This window comes from Gossypium hirsutum, chromosome D11 (assembly GCF_007990345.1).
Source record: "Gossypium hirsutum isolate 1008001.06 chromosome D11, Gossypium_hirsutum_v2.1, whole genome shotgun sequence".
Lineage (NCBI taxonomy): Eukaryota > Viridiplantae > Streptophyta > Magnoliopsida > Malvales > Malvaceae > Gossypium > Gossypium hirsutum.
In genome coordinates this window covers 11321365-11344830 of record NC_053447.1, presented here as the reverse complement: position 1 = coordinate 11344830, position 23466 = coordinate 11321365, and the positions used below count along the sequence as shown (strand labels likewise).

General features: G+C 37.5%; 2 protein-coding genes across 4 annotated transcripts; one reads left to right on the top strand and one right to left on the bottom strand.

Moving 5' to 3' along the window:
* Positions 1–2208: 2208 nt before the first annotated feature.
* Positions 2209–9498, top strand: LOC107912374 (ABC transporter C family member 4). Of its 2 annotated transcripts, none has more exons than XM_016840517.2 (12): positions 2209–2575; positions 3231–5403; positions 5514–5834; positions 6146–6232; positions 6339–6971; positions 7072–7236; positions 7397–7691; positions 7980–8194; positions 8303–8608; positions 8692–8755; positions 8828–9067; positions 9180–9498. In XM_016840517.2, exons 2-12 carry the CDS (start codon positions 3310–3312, stop codon positions 9278–9280), a joined length of 4521 nt encoding a protein of 1506 aa, XP_016696006.2. In that variant the 5' UTR covers positions 2209–2575; positions 3231–3309; the 3' UTR covers positions 9281–9498. The 2 variants fall into 2 exon arrangements, with proteins under 2 accessions (XP_016696006.2, XP_016696008.2); XM_016840519.2 differs by lacking the exon at positions 2209–2575 and adding an exon at positions 2698–2977.
* A 617-nt stretch (positions 9499–10115) lies between these two features.
* LOC121223743 (probable E3 ubiquitin-protein ligase BAH1-like 1) lies at positions 10116–10842 on the bottom strand. Of its 2 annotated transcripts, XR_005921087.1 has the most exons (3): positions 10592–10842; positions 10452–10510; positions 10116–10370 (listed from the first exon to the last, which is right to left on the bottom strand). XR_005921087.1 is itself a non-coding variant. In XM_041106033.1 (2 exons), exons 1-2 carry the CDS (start codon positions 10571–10573, stop codon positions 10253–10255), a joined length of 240 nt encoding a protein of 79 aa, XP_040961967.1. In that variant the 5' UTR covers positions 10574–10842; the 3' UTR covers positions 10116–10252. The 2 variants fall into 2 exon arrangements, 1 of the variants encoding a protein (XP_040961967.1); XM_041106033.1 differs by having other exon boundaries at positions 10452–10842.
* Positions 10843–23466: the final 12624 nt, after the last annotated feature.

Below are 23466 nucleotides of genomic sequence, written 5' to 3'. Positions count from 1 at the left end.
TGTTACACACGACCATATAACCTTATTTCGAATCACACACAGTTTGGCACACAGTTTGCGACATAGCTGTGTGACCTTATTTCGAATTGCAAACGATCTGGCGACACAACCGTGTGACCTTATTTTTGAATTGTACATGGTTTGGCCACACGGCCATGTTCCTGAGCCACATGACCTGGGTTATGTCACACGGCTGTATGACCCCTGTTTTTAAGTTTTTCTACATTTTTTCTGTTTTGTCTCAAATAAATCCCTGATTATTCCTGAATTGATTTTTAGGTTCCATAATCTTGATATAAGGCCCCTAATCGTATATACACTATGAATGATGATTGGTTTTGAATATTTGGTATTTAATTTTTAATAGAATGATTTTATGTTGTTATTTGGTCCAATATGTGTCATAATACTCTATAACCCTAATTTAGCGACGGAGACGGGTTTGGGGTGTTACATCGTCTTTCATCAATAGTCTTATGCCCTTATCATTTCCATGTACCATGCCTACATGGCATCTTTCATCCAGGTCTTATGCTACGTACCATATACCAAACTGCCATAGCCTCATTCATCTATGATCTTACGCCATATACCGTAATCACGATGTCTCCCCGAAGGACCAGTCAATACCGCCCTCGTGGTGAATACCTCTCCATGATTTCATTTCTCAAATCCTCCTCCTATTACCTCCTTTACACCACCTAACATGGACGTTCAAACACCGTAGTGTTCCCTCCGCAAGGTCCGGAGCTTCACCTGAGGCAATAACTAGTTCACTCTCCATTTTCCATTTTAACTTCATCTATCCCTTGAAGTTTCTCCGGACATGCGATGCATGCTCATATCTTCATCATTCATACTTCTGCAAATATGACATACTTAGACAACGTAAATAGTAACAGCGGGTTAAAAGTTTGGAACTCATCAGAATCCTCATTGTTTCCATAGCTTATTTCTTCCCTTCGAACACTAGAACTTCCATTCTCCAAGCAATAACTTACAACCAAAAATAGTTCTGAAGTTCTATAACTTTCATCTTACGTACATAAAAGGGTTAATAACCTTACCCGCTTGCTAGTTTCCCTATTTTTTGAACTCCATTCTCATTGAGTCTACTCCATGCAGAACCTTCTATGGTTGCTCCTTCTTCGATCTACCGGAGAAGATGAATAATATGAGAAATTGAGAGAAGGCTGGGAAGAAAATCATCCTAATGGGCCATCTCTCAATTATTTATAGCCCTTCCCGCGCTATTACCAACCTCATTAGAATCGTGCATTGTTAATTATTATGTCTCCCACTAAGGAACCGGCGGGTTCCATCCTAATTAAACCAAAATAGGATCTCGATCATGTTCAATTTGGTTTCTACTTTCCCGTTTCTTTCAATAGAGGTCGTCAACTTGTGGTCTCTTTCAATTTAGTCCCTTATTACAGTTAACTTAAAGCTATTACAACGCTACCTTGATATTGATATAGAACACCTTCTACAAGTAGCCCAATATATTACTCCAGACACCTCTTACTATCGTCTATTTTTGTAATTTCATACCTTAACCATTTTTTAGACAAAAGCGTACCTCTTTGACATGGTTTGCAATATTGAAATGTTACAACCAAAACCTTTTTTTACTTTGATTAAATATATATTTAAGGATGAAATTAATAGAATTTATAAATGTGAAGAGTTAAATTATTAAATTTTTTAGAATTAAAAGCAAATTGATAGAATATATAAATATTGAGAACTAAATGTGTTATTATACTAGTTAGAAAAAAGCCACATCATTATTTTCGTTATCAATTTAGCCGCGGATAACCAAAACAGGAACAAATACAAATATTAATTTCTAAATAATAAATAAATAAAATTAAGTGACCAAAATAAAAATACAAACATAATTGAGTGGCCATTTATATACTTCATCAATAAAAAAGTATTGAGGTGAAATATACTTTGACGAGGTCCATAATCAATATAGCATAACTCCGTGGAACATGGCGGATACCGAGCGGAAAGTGATCCCACGCGAACATTAGCGCAAGTGGGAGCAGAAAACCACAACATAACTCCTGTTAAATTAATTAACACACATTCACAACTCATAATAAACTAAGTACAAAATCTGAAACAAAACAAAAACAATCACGAAAAGTTCTCAATCTCTCAAAGACCCAATGGCGATTGCCTTACCTTTTTACGTCTTAGATGTGGAACGCTAAACGTTGATTTTTGTCCATAAAAACAAAGTAAAAATAAAAAACACTTTAAATTGGGCAGCAAGCATCAATTTGTAAGACAAAACAAATAAGCATTAAATAGAACAACAGAATCCTTGCTGTTTGAGAGCTTTCGCATTTATTAATATTTGTTTCTTATCAGAAAACTTTCTTGGTTGCTGGCTTCTGCTGCCTGAATCTTTGTCACATTTTGAACCGTGTGCAACGTATTTCACGTGGTAGTTGGCTTAGGGCATCGACTTTTCCTTTTGGTGCAAAGTCTCTGACGTCTCTCGACCATGGAGATCTCTGCAATGTTCACTTTGTTTTTTCTTTTTTCTCTAACTTAGTTACAGGTTGCTTCTATGGCTTCTTCTTTCTTTTGCATGTTTCATCTTTCTGTGATTTTGATTGCTTTTTTTTTTCTTTGCTTTTAATGAAGTGATTATTTTATAATATTTTTTTCATAGAAAAATATTTCATGCAAAATATATAAACACGAGGCGACCATTCATATTATACTAACATGTGAGATTCAACCGTATGATAGTACTATTAAATCATTGACCAAGTATGTGAAATGGGGGATTTTCCCTGTAGTCAAATTTTATTTTCGTTGACGATAGCCGCCTTAAAGATTCCAAGTTCTCTTTTCTCTTTAAGAGCCAGCTCTGGCTTGATTGGGTTCATTTATTTTCATATTATAGCTGAGACCTTTGCCTTAAAGCTTTCTTTATTGGGGCTTCGTGTTAAAGATGGTAATGAGTGCTTATAAGCTGTTGTGCTGTTTCCAAGTTGTCAATCACTAAAGCTATAAAGCTGATATGATTTGAAGTTTTGTTCGTTCTTCCTTTCGGTTTTGGCAAAAACGTGAATTTGTCTCTCTTTTTTTCGGGGAAAAAAAACTTTTATAATCATCATGAACTTCTTTTCAGTGCTTTCTTAATGTTGTTTTATTTTATTATCTTTTGGATGTATAAATACATATTTGATATATTGGTATTTTTACAGGGAATGAAAGGGAATATATTGACTGGAATCATCATTAATCTCTAGAAAAACGGTGATTTTTGTATCTTTTCCACGTTGAATGATTATGTCTGGGGCTACTTGGGTTACTTCTCTTTCATGTTCAAGCTCTGTGATTGAATCTTCCAAGGAGCCGACATTTCTTCCAGTTATATTCCAATGGCTGAGATTTATTTTCCTCTCTGCATGTCCTCAAAGGGCTCTTTTCTCCGCCGTTGATGTCTTGTTCTTGCTCACCCTCCTATGCTTTGCTGTTCACAAGCTCTATTCTAGATTCTCAAGCAACAGGCATGGCAGCTCCGACATCAACAAGCCTCTCATAAGAAACAACAGGACCCTTCTCAGGACCACCGTATGGTTCAAACTCTCTTTGATTGTAACGGCTGTGTTGGCGTTTTCTTACACCATAATATGCATTCTCGCATTTACTAGAAGTAGCCAGCAGCCTTGGAAGCAAATCAATGGAATCTTTTGGCTGGTTGAAGCCATAACTCATGCTGTAATAGCAATCTTAATAATCCACGAGAAGAGATTTGAGGCTGTCAACCACCCTCTCTCTCTTCGAGCTTATTGGTTTGCGAATTTTATCATCATTTCATTGTTCACTGTGTCTGGAATCATTCGTATGGTATTTGTTGAAGAGGATAAGTATTTGAGGCTGGATGATATAGTTTCCTTTGTTTCTTTCCCATTATCAGTTGTTCTTCTTGTTGTCGCCATTAGAGGTTCAACTGGTATCACAGTGACCAGAGAACCCGAACCAGCCATGGATGAAAACAAACCGCTTTTAAGCAAACCCAAAGTGAGTGGCTTTGCTTCAGCTTCAATAATATCAAAGGCCTTTTGGCTATGGATGAATCCTCTGCTGAGACATGGCTACAAATCCCCTCTCAAAATGGATGATATCCCGACATTGTCGCCACAACATATGGCCGAGAAGATGTCGAAGCTGTTTGAAATGAATTGGCCTAAACCGGAGGAAAAACTGAAGCACCCTGTTCGAACGACATTGCTACGGTGCTTTTGGAAGGAAGTTGCATTTACTGCGTTCCTCGCAATCGTGCGGCTTTGCGTTATGTATGTTGGTCCTATACTGATTCAAAGCTTTGTTGATTACACAGCGGGGAAAAGAAGCTCTCCTTATGAAGGATACTATCTTATATTGATTCTTCTCGTTGCTAAGTTTGTGGAAGTGTTGACCACTCACCAATTCAACTTCAACTCTCAGAAACTTGGGATGCTCATTCGCTGCACCTTAATCACTTCTTTGTACAAGAAAGGGTTAAGGTTAACCTGTTCTGCTCGTCAGGCTCATGGTGTTGGACAGATCGTGAATTACATGGCTGTTGATGCTCAACAGCTATCTGATATGATGCTGCAGCTCCATTCTATTTGGTTGACTCCTTTGCAAGTTTCTGTGGCCTTGGTGCTTTTGTATAGGTACCTCGGGGCTGCCATGGTCACATCGGTGCTCGGACTTCTCGGTGTTCTTATCTTTGTGATAATGGGAACTAGAAGGAACAACCGTTTTCAATTCAACGTGATGAAGAACCGTGACATGAGAATGAAGGCAACCAATGAGATGCTTAATTACATGCGGGTTATCAAGTTCCAGGCGTGGGAAGAACACTTCAATAAAAGAATCCAATCTTTCCGTGAAACCGAGTTCGGATGGCTAACCAAATTCTTGTATTCAATCTCTGGAAATATCATAGTAATGTGGTCAACACCATTACTGATATCAACCCTCACATTTGGAACTGCACTTTTGTTAGGAATGAAACTTGATGCAGGGGTTGTGTTCACAACAACAACCATCTTCAAGATCTTGCAGGAGCCAATCAGGAACTTCCCACAGTCCATGATCTCTCTTTCACAAGCAATGATTTCATTGGAGAGATTGGATACTTACATGATGAGCAAGGAACTGGTAGATACATTAGTGGAGAAACAGGAGGATTGTGATGGTGGAATTGTTGTGGAAGTTAAAAATGGGGTGTTTAGCTGGGATGATGAAAAAGGAGAGCAGGTTCTGAAAAATATAAATTTAGAGGTCAAGAAAGGGGAGCTTACTGCTATAGTAGGGACAGTAGGATCTGGAAAATCTTCTCTTCTGGCTTCTATTCTTGGTGAGATGCACAAAATATCAGGAAAGGTATAAAGTCTGAGAATTAAGTTATCTCTTCTATGCAATTCTGATCAGCATAACAATGCAATAGAATAAGTAATGTTTGTGAAATACAGTTCTTGCTGTTTCAATGACAGGTTAAGCTTTGTGGTTCAACTGCATATGTAGCTCAAACATCTTGGATTCAGAATGGAACAATTCAAGAGAACATCCTGTTTGGTCTGCCGATGAACGAGGAGAAATACAAGGAAGTTACAAAGGTTTGTTGCTTGGAGAAAGACTTGGAAATGATGGAGTTTGGTGATCAAACTGAAATTGGCGAACGTGGAATTAACCTCAGCGGTGGCCAGAAGCAACGGATACAACTTGCAAGAGCTGTTTACCAAGATTGTGACATCTACCTTCTTGACGACGTCTTTAGTGCTGTTGATGCTCATACAGGGACAGACATATTTAAGGTAACACTATTATCTGGTTTATTTCAAGCTTTGCAATTGTTGAAAAGAAATGATCCATCATGGATTTTGTATGTAGTCTGAAATGCACTATTGTCTGTTTATTACTTTATTACAAGCTTTCCCTGGATACTTCGCCTAATATCAACCATGGACCAGTTCTGAATATTATAATCTGATAAATGAGTTGGAAGTCGGTATATGTTTTAACATATGCATGCCAATAAGCGTATTTTACTGTAATGCATATGTGAGAAAATGAAAAGAAAAGCTAGATAGTTGCTTATGAAACCGTGATATGTTTATTTATGCAGGAATGTGTCAGAGGAGCTCTCAAAGAGAAGACTATTTTGCTTGTAACCCATCAAGTGGACTTCTTGCACAATGTTGATCTTATCATGGTGAGTAGGATAGATATCATCTATTTCCTGGAAAAGACAAAGGCCTGTATATATGCACTCATAAAGGAGCATTTACGTTTCTAAAACATTCGTGTGTAAATTCCAGGTGATGCGAGATGGGATGATAGTACAGTCAGGGAAGTATAATGATCTACTGGACTCTGGCTTGGATTTTGGAGCTTTGGTAGCTGCGCATGAAACAGCTATGGAACTTGTAGAAGAAGCAGGCAACAGCATACCTGGTGAAAGTTTCCCCCAAACATCCAAATCTTCTCAGGGTGTTACCAACCATGGGGAAGGAAATGGTGAGGATAAGTCTCAAGACCACCCAAAATCTAATAAGGGGGATTCAAAGCTAATCAAAGAGGAAGAGAGGGAAACTGGTAAAGTCAGCTTGCAAGTTTACAAAGCGTATTGCACCGAGGCTTTTGGTTGGTGGGGTGTGGCCACAGTTCTGTTATTATCGTTGTCATGGCAAGGTTCTATAATGGCTGGTGATTATTGGTTGTCATATGAAACTTCGGCTGAACATGCTAGTTCATTCAACCCTTCGGTATTTATTTCTGTTTATGCCGTCATAGCAGCCATATCTGTGGTGTTGATAGTGTTCAGAGCCTTTTTCGTTACAATTATGGGGCTCAAGACAGCCCAAATATTTTTCAGGCAAATCCTTCAAAGCATCTTGCATGCCCCTATGTCCTTTTTCGATACCACACCTTCAGGAAGAATTTTAAGTCGGGTAGGGTCTCAGACTGCATTTTGACACTTTGTCCAAGTTATCAGAATATCATGGTATATCTTAGGACTCACGGATTCCTTTTTGTTTTAATAATCAACAGGCATCAACTGATCAGACCAACGTTGATATCTTTGTCCCATTTGTCATGGGGATTACTGTTGCTATGTACATTACACTGCTCAGTATCTTCATAATCACATGTCAGTATGCTTGGCCCACAATATTCTTGATAATTCCTCTTGGTTGGCTGAATTTCTGGTATCGGGTATGTGCCTTTCATACAAATTTAAAGAATTCTTTTCATTCACCAAAATATAGTTTCTTTCTTGATATCTGGAGCAGTAGCTTGTTTATCTGCATGTCATTGTGGAATCTTTAATTTCTGCATCACAAGAGAGCTTATAAGAGGTCCACTTGAATTGCAGGGATACTACCTTGCATCATCTCGCGAATTAACTCGCCTTGACTCGATCACTAAAGCTCCTGTCATTCACCACTTCTCCGAAAGCATCTCTGGCGTTATGACAATCCGTGCATTCAGAAAGGAGGATAGTTTTTGTCAAGAAAATGTTAACAGGGTTAATTCCAGTTTACGCATGGATTTCCACAACAATGGATCCAATGAATGGTTGGGATTCCGTTTGGAACTTATTGGGAGTTTAGTCCTCTGCCTTTCTACCATGTTTATGATCTTTTTACCTAGCAGTATTGTGAGGCCAGGTAATTGCGTGCTAAAATCTTTGTTCCTCAGGTCACATTTCTTAATGATTTCCATGTTAAACCACAATGCATTCTATCACTTGAATGTATGTCATGGTCCTTGTACCATGCTGTAGCACTTGCTTTGTGATCATTTGGTGATATTGTATGATGACATTTGCTTTAATTATAATTGTGCATTAGCCTAGTCGAAAGAAGAATAAAAGTTTAGACTTATATAGAAGCTTATATAGTGTCATCAAAATAGAAGAATGCTTGAAGAAACTTGACTTGTTTTGCATTTTGCAGAAAATGTTGGGTTATCTCTTTCATATGGGTTGTCCCTCAATAGTGTGTTGTTCTGGGCTATATATATGAGCTGCTTTGTGGAAAATAGGATGGTTTCTGTTGAAAGAATAAAGCAATTCTCAAGGCTTCAGCCAGAAGCAGCATGGCATATCGAAAATCGCCTTCCCCCTCCAAATTGGCCTTCCCATGGCAATGTTGAGCTCAAAGACCTCCAGGTAACTTGCTCTTAGACTATTTTGAAATCTGCCTGCTTTGCTGGAGTTGATTATTCAGTCCTTTAACTGGACTTGAACTACTGCTAACATTTTGATTTTGGCTAACAGGTTAGATACCTTCCAAGCACGCCTCTTGTGCTTAAAGGCATTACTCTGAGCATTAATGGTGGTGAAAAGATTGGTGTTGTGGGTCGGACTGGGAGTGGAAAGTCAACTTTAATCCAAGTTTTCTTTAGACTGGTTGAGCCAACAGGAGGGAAAATAATAATTGATGGCATAGATATCTGCATGCTGGGACTTCATGATCTTAGGTCACGCTTTGGGATCATCCCTCAAGAACCTGTCCTTTTTGAAGGAACTGTGAGAAGCAACATTGATCCTATAGGACAGTTCTCTGATGAAGAGATATGGAAGGTAAACGTGTTATTCCAACACCATTTTTGGCCATGCAAGCTACTTTTAGATATTTCTCCTCACCATAAGTAATTGTTTTTTAGAGCCTTGAGCGCTGCCAACTTAAAGATGCGATTGCTTCGAAACCTGATAAACTCGATTCATTAGGTTAGTGACTCTGAACTTATTCCTGAGTCTAGTGACTGCAATAATGCCTAACAAAACCGTTTTAATTATCAGTGGCAGACAATGGAGATAATTGGAGCGTGGGGCAGAGGCAGCTTCTGTGCTTGGGGAGAGTTATGCTGAAGCGCAGCAGGCTTTTGTTCATGGATGAGGCAACTGCATCCGTTGATTCGCAAACTGATGCCATTATCCAAAAGATCATCAGAGAAGACTTTGCTGCCTGCACAATCATCAGCATTGCTCACAGAATACCAACAGTCATGGACTGTGATCGAGTTTTAGTTGTTGATGCAGGTACCTGGTTATTTATATCTAATGCAAGCAAAGCATCCATGGGTACAATTTGCCACATGAATTTTTATATCTAATGCCTCCGGTTTTCTTTTTCCTCCTTTAAACAACACAGGAAAGGCTAAAGAATTCGACAAACCGTCACGCCTGCTTGAAAGGCCTACACTTTTTGCAGCATTGGTTCAAGAATACGCCAACCGCTCTTCTGGACTATAACCAAATCTTGTGGAGAATTTTTCACTCATAGATTACAGGTGCTTAAACTCCCATAGCTGACTATAATTTTTACGTACCAAAGGTACCATGTAAGTGCTGTAGTTTCTCCGATCTTACTGCTAATTAACCTAAGCATACTTTCAGCTATGGAGAATGTTCTATTTACAATTATTTAGCAAGACATTATGGGTATCATTATATAAATTTATTGTTTTATATATTTCTTTCTCCTCCTCTTTTCTCATGGACGTTTGTTCAGTGAATAAATACAGGATCTTATGAAAATATTACCAATCATGTATCTCCAACATAATAGCCCATTTCATGAAAATTTTTCATTATTTGGAAATTGCTTGGACAGATACAATATGCCATAACTTAAGTACGTGTTATTTCATATTTCTAAGCAATCATCAGACAAAATTAAATTTTCAATATTTTATTTGGGGACAATGTCATATTTGATACCTATACTTTTATAAATATACAATATGGTATACTTCCTATTTTGAAAATGTCTAATCTGGTATTTGATCCATTAATATATTTTATTACAGTACCTGTATTTTTATAAAATGTCCAATGTGGTACTTAACATTTTGAAAATGTTCAATGTGATATTGGAATTATCAATGTGTTTTTATTATGGTACTTATTATTAACATTAATTGGTGAAAATTTAACACAATTTTTTTTAAATCATTAATTCCCCATGAATAATATAACGTTATGTGAAATATTAAATAAATAAAAGAATACTTAGTACAATGTGATAAATATGGTTATCATCGAATATTTTATGAAATTATAGGTATTAAACGTGACATTATCCCTTTGTGTGTAATAGAAATATTTGTCTAAATAAAGTTCAACGACATTTTTTTTCTATTATTTGAAGAATGATTTACATGCGGAAATAGAGAGAACTGTAAGAAGAAAAAAAAAGGATTTACAGGGGAAAAGAAGTGATAATCAGAGTCCAATGGATGCCTGACACTGGGATTCCCACTGTTGCTTTGCCTGCCGAACTCTCTCCACTCTTTCCTTCTCAAGTCGCTGCTCCCAGTATTCACGGTAGCTGTTCAAAAAACTAAATGCATGATCCCTGTAAGAATTCGTTGAAACTGATTAAATAAGCAAGGGAACCCATGGTGCAACCATAAGATCGTACCTTCTCCTCAACAATATACTAAGCTCATCCAAATGCACAGCACCTTCATAAACTCCAGCCTGAACCCACAAGTAAAGAGTAAATTTAACATAAAGAGGAGCTTTTTTAGCATAATATTCCATGTTTATAGGAATACTCACCTCTCGACATAAAGGAAACTTTTTGGATTGGCTGCTCTTAGCCCATCAACAATGATCACTGATGCAGCTGAAGAAGCGCAAATGTAGCAGAAAATATGGCCACAAGTGAGAGATACTGGATCAAATTACACTGTATCCTGTTATGTCAAGGATAAAAACCCCAATTAGAGTTTACCAATTTCCTACACTTTTGAGGCCAAATTTTTAGTTTGTGATTAATATATATGTAATGGTTAAAAGCTTGTAACTTACTAAAGAAATAGAGCAAGTCAAGTCAATATCAAGCTTGACAGAATCAAAGAGTTCACATGACAGGAATGGTTTGCCATCATTGAAAGTGAGATAACAGCCCTCAAACAAAGCAGGGCCTTCCCTGATATAGCCTTTGTTTCCCTCAAATTTACGCGGAATGCCATGAGCTCACATAACCATGGTGATTGAAGGATTTCAATGTGCATGCTTTGTGCGACCTGAAGGCTTGCTCTTGCTTGGAGTAATGAACCTGCAATATTCCATTTGGGAAGCAGATAAAATTTAAGCAGAAAGAGAACAGAATGTTTTTCAACCACATTGGCGAAAGAAGCATACCTTATCATATTTCTTGAGTATTTTCCTGATTGCGATAGCATTAATCATTGCATAGTTAACCAGGTCCTTCCCTTCTTGAATCAAGGCAATATGGCTTCCTTGAAGCTTGGCCTTGAACCAAATGAAGTACTTTCTGAAGCCAGAAGCAAGGTGTAGTTCAAGCAATTTCTGGGCACAATCATTGAAGCAGTTTACTACATCAGACATTTCCTTGAGAAGGGAAGCGAAGAAGGTCCCGTCGCACACTGGACAATCAATAATTTTCCATTGGAACGGGAGTGAAGCAGCAAGTGTTAATGTTAGAGTTGTGTGATCTAAATTCTAAGAGATTGTTTGCAAGTCAAGTTAAACAAAATATATCTTCTTTCTAGAAGATTTAGTATTTATAAGTATAATATATTTAACATTTATTAACATAATATATTTGACTTTAATTAGAATTAGATTTTTTTCAACCTATAAATAAATATAGTCAAAACTCCTCTTGTAATTATTCGAATTCAACATAGTGAATTTTCTTCTCCTCTGCCCGTGATTTTTTCCAGAAAGGGTTTCCACGTAAAAATCTGTGTGTTCTTTATTTTTATTTCTCTTTTCTTCGCGATATATTGTCATTACCGACGTTCTATTTTCACAAATTGGTATACGAGCTTCCTAGTTATTCATCTCGATCACGGTAGTGGAGTATTTTAAGTATGAAATTTCGCTGTTGGATCGCAACACCATATTTACATTGTGGCAGGTTAAGATGCAAGCAGTTCTTGCACAGGTGGATCTGGAGGATGCCCTGTTAGGGATAGATAAGATGCCTTCGACATTAACAGATGAAGAGAAGAAGCGTAATGATCGAAAGACATTAACACAATTACATTTGCATTTGTCTAACGAAATTTTGCAGGATGTGATGAATGAGAAGACCGCTGCTGCATTATAGAAGAGGCTGGAACAAATATGTATGTCAAAAACTCTAACCAACAAGTTGCATAGGAAGTAGCGTCTTTATGCTCATCGTTTGGAGGAAGGTGCGTCTGTGCATGAATACTTAATATTGTTTAAAGAAATTCTCTCAAACTTGGAGGCCATGGAGGTTCAGTATGATAAGAAAGATCTAGGGTTGATTCTATTTTGTCCGTTGCCCCTTTCTTATTCAACCTTTAGAGATACGATTTTATATAACTACAAGTCTCTCACAATTGATGAGGTTTATGTTTCTTTGACCTCATATGATAAGATGAAACATATTGTGGTTAAACCCGGCTTTAAGGGAAAGAGTCTCATTGTTCGTGGGAGAAAACAACGAAATGCTGATGATGATCGTGGAAGGACACAGGAACGGAATCCTCGCGGTAAATCGAAGGGTAGATCGTAATCTTCAAATAGAGGTAAAACTTGTAACTTCTGGGAGAAGAAAGGGCACATTAAATCTGAGTGTTATAAGCTACAGAACAAGATCAAAAGGGAGGCTGCGAATTAAAAGGGAAAACAACTAGAAAATTCCAGCGAAGCTGATGTTGTAGAAAACTACGACGATAGTGAACTTCTAGTCGCTTCTATCAATAATTCTAAAGTAAGCAAGGAGTGGATCCTTGATTCGGGCTGCACCTTCCACATGAATCCCAATCAGAATTGGTTTACAACTTACGAAACAGTGTCTGAAGGTGTTATTTTTATAGAAATAATGCTTCGTGTAAAATTGTAGGTGTTGGAACGATTAAAGTTAAGATGTTTGACGGAGTTGTCAGAACACTTAGTGATGTACGACATGTTCCAAAATTGAAGAGAAATTTAATTTCGTTGAGTACTCTTGATTCAAAAGGGTATAGATACATAACTGAAATTGGGGTTTTAAAGATTTCCAAAGGTTCCATCGTTGTGATGAAAGGGTAGAGAAAGACTGTCAAGTTATATGTTTTGCAGGGTTCTACTGTTACTGGTGATGCAGCTGTCGCTTCCTCTTCCTTTTCAGATGATGATATTACTAAACTTTGGCATATGTACCTAGGGCATATGAGTGAGAATGGCATGGCAGAATTGAGCAAATGAGGACTTCTTGATGGGCAAGGAATTTGCAAACTAAAGTTCTATGAGCACTACGTTTTTGGGAAGTAAAAGAGAGTTCAATTCACTAGAGGAATCCATAACACGAAGGGAATGTTGGAGTATATTCATTCTGATATATGGGGGACATCCAGAGTGCCTTCAAGAGGTGGAGCTAATTATATGCTAACTTTTATTGATTATTCTTCCAAAAAAGTTTGAGCTTTCTTCCTGAAGCAGAAAAGTGATGTGTTTTCCACATTTAAGTCCTGAAAAATTATGACTAAAAAACAGATGGGAAAATAAATAAAATATCTCCGCACAAACAATGGCTTAGAGTTCTTTTCTGATTAGTTTAATAAACTGTGCAAGTCAGAAGGGATCGTGAGACACTTAACAGTTCGTCATACTCCATAGCAAAATGACGTTACAAAACGAATGAACAGAACGATCATAGAGAAGGTTCGATGTATGTTGTCAAATGCCAACTTACTAAAGTCGTTTTGGGTCGAAGCAGCCTCAACTGCATGTTTTTTGATCAACCGATCTCCATCCGTTGTCATTGATAAAAAGTCTCCACAAGAGGTATGGTCTGGTAATCCTGCTGACTATTCTGATTTAAAGATCTTTGGGTGTCCTGCGTATGCTCATGTTGATAATGGAAAATTGGAACCGAGATCCATCAAATGTGTTTTTTATAGTTATAAAGCTGGTGTAAAAGGGTATAAGTTATGGTGTCCTGAAAATAGAAAAGTTGTGATTAGTAGAGATATTGTTTTTGATGAAAATGCTATGCTACCTAACTTATCTCTTAAAGACTTCTAATAAAGAAAATCAAAAGCAGCTGAAGCATCAGATTAATCCAGAATTTACAACAAATTCGACTCCTCAAGCTAGTACAAAAACTCAAAATGGAGTTGCTTCTTTACATGTAACAGCCCGATTCTGGGCCTAGTCGGAATAGTGGTTTCGGGACCACAAATCCGACGAGGGAAAATATGGTTATTATTATATTTTTATGGTCTACAATTTTACGGAAAAATTTCGTAAAAATTTCGTCCAAAAATTTCGACGTTTGGACACTCAATTTAGTCAAAAGGACTAAATTGTAAAAAGTGCAAAAGTTGAGTTCTACATCTTAGAGGTATCTAATTGTTATGAAATTTTAAATTGGAGGTATTTATGTGGTAATTAGACCATTAGTTAGTTGATGGACAAAAATGGGCATAGAATTAGTGAAATAGATTTTTTAAGTAAGGGCATTTTAGTCATTTGGTAATTAAATAGAATTAAATGGGAAAAAGATGGCAAAATATGCTCATCTTCTTCATGGTGAACGAAATCAGCAAGGGGGAAGCCATAGTTAGGTTTTTCAAGCTTCCAAGCTCTATAGTAAGTGATCCCAAGCCCCGTTTTTAATGTTCTTTACGTTTTTGGAGTCCCGGTAGCTTAATTTAGCTTATTCTAGCAATAATTCATGTTAGGGTTCATATTTGGAAAAATACCCATAGTTGAAATGTGTTTATTTTGCTGTTTTATGGTAGAATATGAAGCTATAAATTATGTTAAACAACTTTTGCTAAGCGATTTTAAGCGAAAATGGGTAAATAGACATAATCGGTAAAAATAATTAATGTTCAAAAGTATGTGTTAGAGTGGGAATTTGATGTTGCCATAGAAGGGTAAAATGTTCAGCATGTCATAAAACATAAGAATAAGAGATGAAGTTTAATTTCCGAGCTTGGGGACAAAAGTGTAATTATGCAAAAATTTGGGGGCAAAATTGTAATTTTTCAAAAACTTGGGTGGTGGATTATTTTAATAAATGTGAACATGAAATGAGTTAAATTTGCCATTATAGATCAAGATAGACGAGAAGACTACCTCAAACGGGGAAAAGAGAATATAGTGGAGTAAATTGCAAAATTGCGATATTTTGCACCGAGGTAAGTAAACATGTGAAATAATGCATTATTTTGATATTATTTGATATGTGTTGAGATTTATTTGAATATAGAATAAATATTTGGCAAAGATTCAAAAAAAATGTGGCTAAGTGGGGAAAGGTGAAACACGGTTTCCGGTTGAACACTCGGAATAGGCCAGATTACATTGAATAAAAAGGTGGTTGCTAAGTGCTGATTCCCCGAATCATTGGTGGTTGCTAAGTGCTGATTCCACCGTATTTTAAATGTGAAGGGGGTTGCTAAGTGCTGATTCCCCCAAGGGATTGCTAAGTGCTGATTCCCCGACTCATTGGTGGTTGCTAAGTGCTGATTCCACCGTATCTTAAATGTGAAGGGGGTTGCTAAGTGTTGATTCCCCCGAGGGGTTGCTAAGTGCTGATTCCCCGAATCATTGGTGGTTGCTAAGTGCTGAACCCACCGTATCTTAAATGTGAAAAGGGTTGCTAAGTGCTGATTCCCCGACTCATTGGTGGTTGCTAAGTGCTGAATCCATCGATAACGGTTAACATTCCGAGTGTTCAACGAGTAAATTGGGAAGGTGAATATTTATACATATGATGGACAAGGTTATGGGAGGAAATATCAAAAGTACAAAAGAAACAATTTAAATACAAACCTGTTTCGAACAACAGCAATTGGGAAACTTTGAAAAATCACCATAAATGGTGGAAAATGAATTGGAGGTTGAATAATATATGAAATTAAATCTGAGTGAGTCTATTTTCATATGAAATAAACATAGGAAGCAAAAGAGTTGTATATTTAGGGATATTTGGATTTATTTGAGACAGGGCTGGATTGATTTCTGAATCCCCTATTCCAACTTTGGAAAATCACCAAAAATTATAAAAAAATAATTATGGCTTGAAATATATATGCCTGGATTAATTTTTGAGTCTATTTTTAATAGAAACAAATGAGAACATTTTTTGAAATTTGTACAGAGATTTATGTAAATTTTTGTAAGGGGAGGTCAGGACTGTCGGGCAGGGAAACAGGGGAATATTTAAAGAATAAACTGTACTAATTGGCTCAATAAAAAATTCTGAAAATTTGATGATAGAAATATATATGGATCTAGTTTCAGGGAAAATTTACAGAATTCAATTTGGAGCCCTGTAGCTCCGGATAAAAATAAATTAGTGGTCATGATGCAGAAAACCAGCTTGCTGGAAATTACACAAACAATGAAATTTATTTGTGAATAAATTTATATTATGGTGTAGTCATGTGAGAAATTACTTATTTGTCATATGTTTACTAAGCTATATGCTTACTCGTTTTTATTTTTCCCTTGATTATAGTGATTTCCATCAACTCGGAATTGGAACGGAGTCAGACAATCATCTACAGTATCATCCACGTTTGGGTATTTTGCTACTAGTATTCCGGAAATTATGGCATGTATAGACGACTAATGTAATGTGGAGTCACCATGTAAATATATGTTATGGTTCGATTTAAAATGTAGTGTTTATTAATGGTTAAACTGTGTATGTTTATACAACTGAACTTGGTTGGAATATTGAATTGTGTTTGAAAACTTGCAGGAGGTTTAAGCAAAAATAAGCAGAAATGCTGTCGAAATTTTTTTTTAAAAAAATTTAGTAATACCTCATACTCTGTTCCGATCAGGAATACGGGTAAGGGGTGTTACATTTTAGTGGTATCAGAGCTACGATTTAGTTGGTTCTCGGACTAATAAAATATGTGTGAAAGTTAGTCTATACATGCCAAATATATTGTGATAGTGAGATGATTTCTGACAATTTAAAATTTTGTTTTATATAGTAAATGGACCCTAATCGAAGTGTGGCAGATGATGTTGAAAGTAATGCGTCGGCTCCCGCACAAGGGACCGCGCATGAAGAGAGTAGACATGAGACACATGGACAGGATGAGGCTCGGGAAGCCTTCTTCCGGATGATGAGTGATTAGTATACAGAATATGTCCGTGTAAATCTGAATGTTCCACCTCCTCCACCCCCTCCTATTCCTCAACCGGTCCCCGTAGCTCCACGAAGTGCTGAATTGGTGAGATCAAGTAAACCACCCGTTGACAGAATTCGAAAGCATGGGGCTGAAGATTTCAGGGCTAATGTTGATGATGATCGGGAAAAAGCAGAGTTTTGGCTTGAAAATACTATCCGGGTATTTGATGAATTATCCTGTACTCCTGAGGAATGTTTGAAATGTGCTGTGTCTTTATTGAAGGATTCGGCATACCGTTGGTGGAAAACATTAATATCGGTGGTTCCAAAAGAAAGAGTTACTTGGGACTTCTTTTAGGAAGAATTCAGAAAGAAATATGTAAGCCAGCGGTTTATTGATCAGAAGCGCAAGGAGTTTCTCGGATTGAAACAGGGCCGAATGTCAGTAGCAGAATATGAACGAGAGTTTGTCCGGCTTAGTAAATATGCGCAGGAATGTGTACCTAAGGAGGCTATTATGTGTAAAAGATTTGAAGAGGGGCTAAACGAAGATATCAGATTGCATGTTGGAGTTTTAGAGTTAAAAGAATTTGTGGTATTAGTTGATCGGGCCTGCAAGGCTGAAGAGCTGAGTAGAGAAAAGAGAAGGGCGGAGATAGAAGCTCGAGATGTAAGGAAGAGGTCAATGGGCAGGACATTTCAATCCCACCTGAAGAAGTTTAAAGGGATGGATCCACGACCAACTGGTTCAGTTGGGTATTCACGCAGAGACCGAGGGAGGTCATATTCCAGAGCTAAAACTCGAGCTACCTCAGTGGCAAGTGTGGGCAATGTAGAAAACACCAGACCTGAATGTCAACAGTGTGGCAGGCGACATACTGGTGAGTGTTGGGGATTTAAACGAGCTTGTTTCAGGTGTGGTTCCCAAGAGCATTATGTAAAATATTTCCATGAGAGAATAGAGGAAGAAAAATTACAAAGAGCTGGATCGGGTGATATTGTCAGTAGAGGCAGACCACCGAGAAATGTGGGGAGCAAAGCCAGTGGTAAAAGTGTGATAAAAGATGCAGCTGGAGGATCAGAAACTAGAGCGCCTGCCAGGACTTATGTCATACGCACTCGAGAGGATGCCTCATCTCCCGACGTGATTACTGGTACATTTTCTCTTCATGATATTGATGTTATTGCTTTGATTGACCCTGGCTCTACTCATTCATATGTATGCGTGAATTTGGTATCTAGTAAGAAATTTCCTGTTGAAAACACTGAATTTGTAGTTAAAGTATCAAATCCTTTAGGCAAATGTGTCTTAGTCGATAAGGTTTGCAGGAATTGTCCCCTGATGATTCAAGGTCACTGTTTCCTGGCTAATTTGATGTTGTTACCATTTGATGAGTTTGATGTTATTTTGGGGATGGATTGGTTGATATTGCATGATGCCAAGGTGAATTGTAGACAGAAAATCCTTGAATTAAAGTGTGAAAACGGTGAAATTCTCCGGGTTGAAATAGAGGAGCCGAATAAATTGCCTATGGTGATTTCGCACATGTCTGCTCAGAAATACTTGAGAAAGGGATGTGAAGTTTATCTTGCTTATGTGCTGAATACTGATATAACTGGGTCGAAGCTTGAATCAGTGCCGGTAGTATGTGAATTTCCAGACGTATTTCCAGAGGAATTGCCTGGGTTACCTCCGATTAGAGAAGTTGAGTTTTCTATTGACTTGTTACCTGGTACTGCACCGAATTCTATTGCACCGTATCGAATAGCTCCGACTGAGTTGAAAGAATTAAAAGCTCAGTTACAAGAGTAGAGTTGGCAGATAAAGGATTTGTGAGACCGAGTTTTTCTCCTTAGGGAGCTCCTGTGTTATTTGTGAAAAAGAAGGACGGCTCTATGAAACTTTGTATTGACTATCGTCAGCTCAATAAGGTGACTATAAAGAACAAGTATCCTTTGCCGAGAATTGATGATTTGTTTGACCAATTAAAAGGGGCAACAGTGTTCTCCAAGATCGATCTGAGGTATGGTTACTATCAGTTGAGAGTTAAAGAGTCTGATGTGCCGAAAATCACTTTTAGAACGAGGTATGGACACTATGAATTTCTGGTAATGCCTTTTGGGTTGACTAATGCTCCGGCTATTTTTATGGACTTGATGAATCGAATTTTCCGGCCGTACTTGGATAAGTTCGTGGTGGTGTTCATAGATGATATTTTAATCTATTCTCAGGATGAATCTGAGCATGCAGAACATTTGAGAACTTTGTTGCAGATTCTGAGAGAAAAGAAATTGTATGCTAAATTCAGCAAAAGTGAGTTTTGGCTTCGTGAGGTTGGATTCTTGGGACATATAGTTTCGAGTGAAGGTATTCGGGTTGATCCAAGCAAAATTTCAGCAATTGTTGATTGGGAGCCACCAAGGAATGTGACCGAGGTTAGAAGCTTTCTGGGCTTAGCCGGGTATTACAGACGCTTTGTCAAGGGATTTTTGATGATTGCTTCTCCTATGACTAAGTTACTACAGAAGAATGTCAAATTTGAATGGACCGATAAGTGCCAGCAAAGTTTCGAGAAATTGAAGGCATTGTTGACTGAGGCGCCAGTGCTGGTGCAACCTGAATCAGGGAAAGAGTTTTAATTTATAGTGATGCATCGTTGAATGGTCTTGGGTGTGTGTTAATGCAACAGGGCAAAGTAATAGCTTATGCTTCAAGACAGCGAAGATGGCTCGAGCTAATTAAAGACTATGAGCTAGTGATTGATTATCACCCCAGGAAAGCTAATGTGGTTGCTGATGCCTTGAACAGAAAATCTTTATTTACTTTGAGAGCTATGAGTACGAGATTAACTTTATCTGATGATGGTTCAAATTTGGCTGAATTGAGAGTTAGACCGTTATTTCTTCAAGAGATTCGGGAAGCTCAAAAGAATGACAATAAATTGCAAGCCAGAAGAGCTCAGTGTGAAGCAGGCGTTGATTCAGATTTTCAAATTGGTTCAGATGATTGCCTGATGTTTCGGGACAGAATATGTGTACCGAGAAATAATGAGCTAATTCAGACCATTTTATGTGAGGCACACAATGGTGATTTATCAGTCCATCCAGATAGTGTGAAAATGTATAATGATTTGAAGAAGTTGTATTGGTGGCCGGGCATGAAAAAAGATATCTCGGAATTTGTATCAAAGTGTTTAATCTGTCAACAAGTGAAGGCTGAGCATCAAGTACCATCGGGTTTACTTCAACCGATAATGATTCCAGAGTGGAAGTGGGACAGTATTACGATGGATCTCGTGACAGGATTGCCTTTAACTCCAAAGAAGAAAGATGCTATTTGGGTAATTGTTGATAGATTGACAAAGTCAGCCCATTTTATTCCGATACGCATTGATTACTCAGTTGACAGGTTGGCGGAATTATATGTTGCTGAAATAGTGAGATTACACGGGGTGCCTAAATCTATTATATCGGATAGAGATCCGAGATTTACTTCGAGGTTTTGGATAAAGTTGTAGGAAGCCTTGGGTACGAAATTGAATTTCAGTACTGCGTTTCATCCGCAAACTGACGGGCAATCAGAAAGAGTGATTCAAGTTCTTGAAGACATGCTCCGGTGTTGTATTTTAGAACTGGAAGGCAGTTGGGAGAAATATCTACCATTGGTTGAATTTACTTATAACAATAGCTATCAGTCAAGTATACAAATGGCACCGTATGAAGCATTATATGGGCGTAAGTGTAGAACTCCTTTATATTGGATCGAGCTCGGTGAGAACCGGATTCATGGAGTCGACTTGGTAAAAGAAACTGAAGAAAAGGTGAAAATAATCCGTGACTGCTTAAAGGCTGCCTCAGATCGGCAAAAGTCGTATGCGGATTTAAAGAGGAAAGAAATTGAGTTTCAAGTGGGTGATAAAGTGTTCTTGAAAGTATCTCCATGGAAGAAGATTCTGAGATTTGGTCGTAAAGGCAAATTAAGTCCACGTTTTATTGGACCATATAAAGTTATCGAAAGAGTTGGCCCTGTAGCTTATCGGTTAGCTTTACCGCCGGAGTTGGAAAAGATACATAATGTATTTCATGTGTCGATGTTGTGAGGTTATCGTTCGGATCCTTCACATATAGTTTCTCCTACAGAGGTTGAGGTTCGACCAGATATGGCTTATGAGGAAGAACCAATAAAAATTTTGGCTCGGGAGGTCAAACAGTTAAGGAATAAAAGTGTAGCCTTAGTGAAAGTGTTGTGGCAAAAACATGGAATGGAAGAGGCTACGTGGGAACCGGAGGAAATTATGAGGAAACAGTACCCAAACCTCTTTTCCGGTAAGATTTTCGGGGATGAAAATCCCTAAGGGGGGAGAGTTGTAACAGCCCGATTTTGGGCCTAGTCGGAATAGTAGTTTCGGGACCACAAATTCGACGAGGGAAAATATGGTTATTATTATATTTTTATGGTCTAAAATTTTACGGAAAAATTTTGTAAAAATTTCGTCCGAAAATTTCGACGTTTGGGCACTCAATTTAGTCAAAAGGACTAAATTGTAAAAGTGCAAAAGTTGAGTTCTACATCTTAGAGGTATCTAATTGTTATGAAATTTTAAATTGGAGGTATTTATGTGGTAATTAGACCATTAGTTAGTTGATGGACAAAAATGGGCATAGAATTAGTGAAATAGATTTTTTAAGTAAGGGGATTTTAGTCATTTGGTAATTAAATAGAATTAAATGGGAAAAAGATGGCAAAATATGCTCATCTTCTTCATGGTGAACGAAATCAGCAAGGGGGAAGCCATAGTTAGGGTTTTCAAGCTTCCAAGCTCCATAGTAAGTGATCCCAAGCCCCGTTTTTAATGTTCTTTACGTTTTTGGAGTCCCGATAGCTTAATTTAGCTTATTCTAGCAATAATTCATGTTAGGGTTCATATTTGGAAAAATACCCATAGGTTAAATGTGTTTATTTTGCTGTTTTATGGTAGAATATGAAGCTATAAATTATGTTAAACAACTTTTGCTAAGCGATTTTAAGTGAAAACGGGTAAATAGACATAATCGGTAAAAATAATTAATGTTCAAAACTATGTGTTAGAGTGGGAATTTGATGTTGCCATAGAAGGGAAAAATGTTCAGCATGTCATAAAACATAAGAATAAGAGATGAAGTTTAATTTTCGAGCTTGGGGACAAAAGTGTAATTATGCAAAAGTTTGGGGGCAAAATTGTAATTTTTCAAAAACTTGGGTGGTGGATTATTTTAATAAATGTGAACATAAAATGAGTTAAATTTGCCATTATAGATCAAGATAGACGAGAAGACTACCTCAAACGGGGAAAAGAGAATATAGTGGAGTAAATTGCAAAATTGCGATATTTTGCACCGAGGTAAGTAAACATGTGAAATAATGCATTATTTTGATATTATTTGATATGTGTTGAGATTTATTTGAACATAGAATAAATATTTGGCAAAGATTCAAAAAATGTGGCTAAGTGGGGAAAGGTGGTAAAGTGTTGAAAAACACGGTTTCCGGTTGAACACTCGGAATAGGCCGGATTACATTGAATAAAAAGGTGGTTGCTAAGTGCTGATTCCCCCGAGGGGTTGCTAAGTGCTGATTCCTCGAATCATTGGTGGTTGCTAAGTGCTGATTCCACCGTATTTTAAATGTGAAGGGGGTTGCTAAGTGCTAATTCCCCGACTCATTGGTGGTTGCTAAGTGCTGATTCCACCGTATCTTAAATGTGAAGGGGGTTGCTAAGTGTTGATTCCCCCGAGGGGTTGCTAAGTGCTGATTCCCCGAATCATTGGTGGTTGCTAAGTGCTGAACCCACCGTATCTTAAATGTGAAAAGGGTTGCTAAGTGCTGATTCCCCGACTCATTGGTGGTTGCTAAATGCTGAATCCACCGATAACGGTTAACATTCCGAGTGTTCAACGAGTAAATTGGGAAGGTGAATATTTATACATATGGTGGACAAGGTTATGGGAGGAATATTGGGTTTGATACTTAATCAACTCATGTATAAGATGGGAGGAAATATCAAAAGTACAAAAGAAACAATTTAAATACAAACCTGTTTCGAACAACAGCAGTTGGGAAACTTTGAAAAATCACCATAAATGGTGGAAAATGAATTGGAGGTTTAATAATATATGAAATTAAAGCTGAGTGAGTCTATTTTCATATGAAAGAAACATAGGAAGCAAAAGAGTTGTATATTTAGGGATATTTGGATTTATTTGAGACAGGGCTGGGTTGATTTCGGAATCCCCTGTTCCAACTTTGGAAAATCACCAAAAATTATACAAAAATAATTATGGCTTAAAATCTATATGCCTAGATTAATTTTTG

Coding starts and splice junctions, on each gene's coding strand:
- LOC121223743 (XM_041106033.1), bottom strand. CDS start 10,573: ATGGAATATTATGCTAAAAAAGCTCCTCTTTATGTTAAATTTACTCTT. Junction 10,371..10,451: donor AGTATATTGTTGAGGAGAAG/GTACGATCTTAT, acceptor TCATGCATTTAG/TTTTTTGAACAGCTACCGTG.
- LOC107912374 (XM_016840517.2), top strand. CDS start 3,310: ATGATTATGTCTGGGGCTACTTGGGTTACTTCTCTTTCATGTTCAAGC. Junction 6,972..7,071: donor CAGGAAGAATTTTAAGTCGG/GTAGGGTCTCAG, acceptor AATAATCAACAG/GCATCAACTGATCAGACCAA. Junction 8,756..8,827: donor TGATAAACTCGATTCATTAG/GTTAGTGACTCT, acceptor TTTAATTATCAG/TGGCAGACAATGGAGATAAT.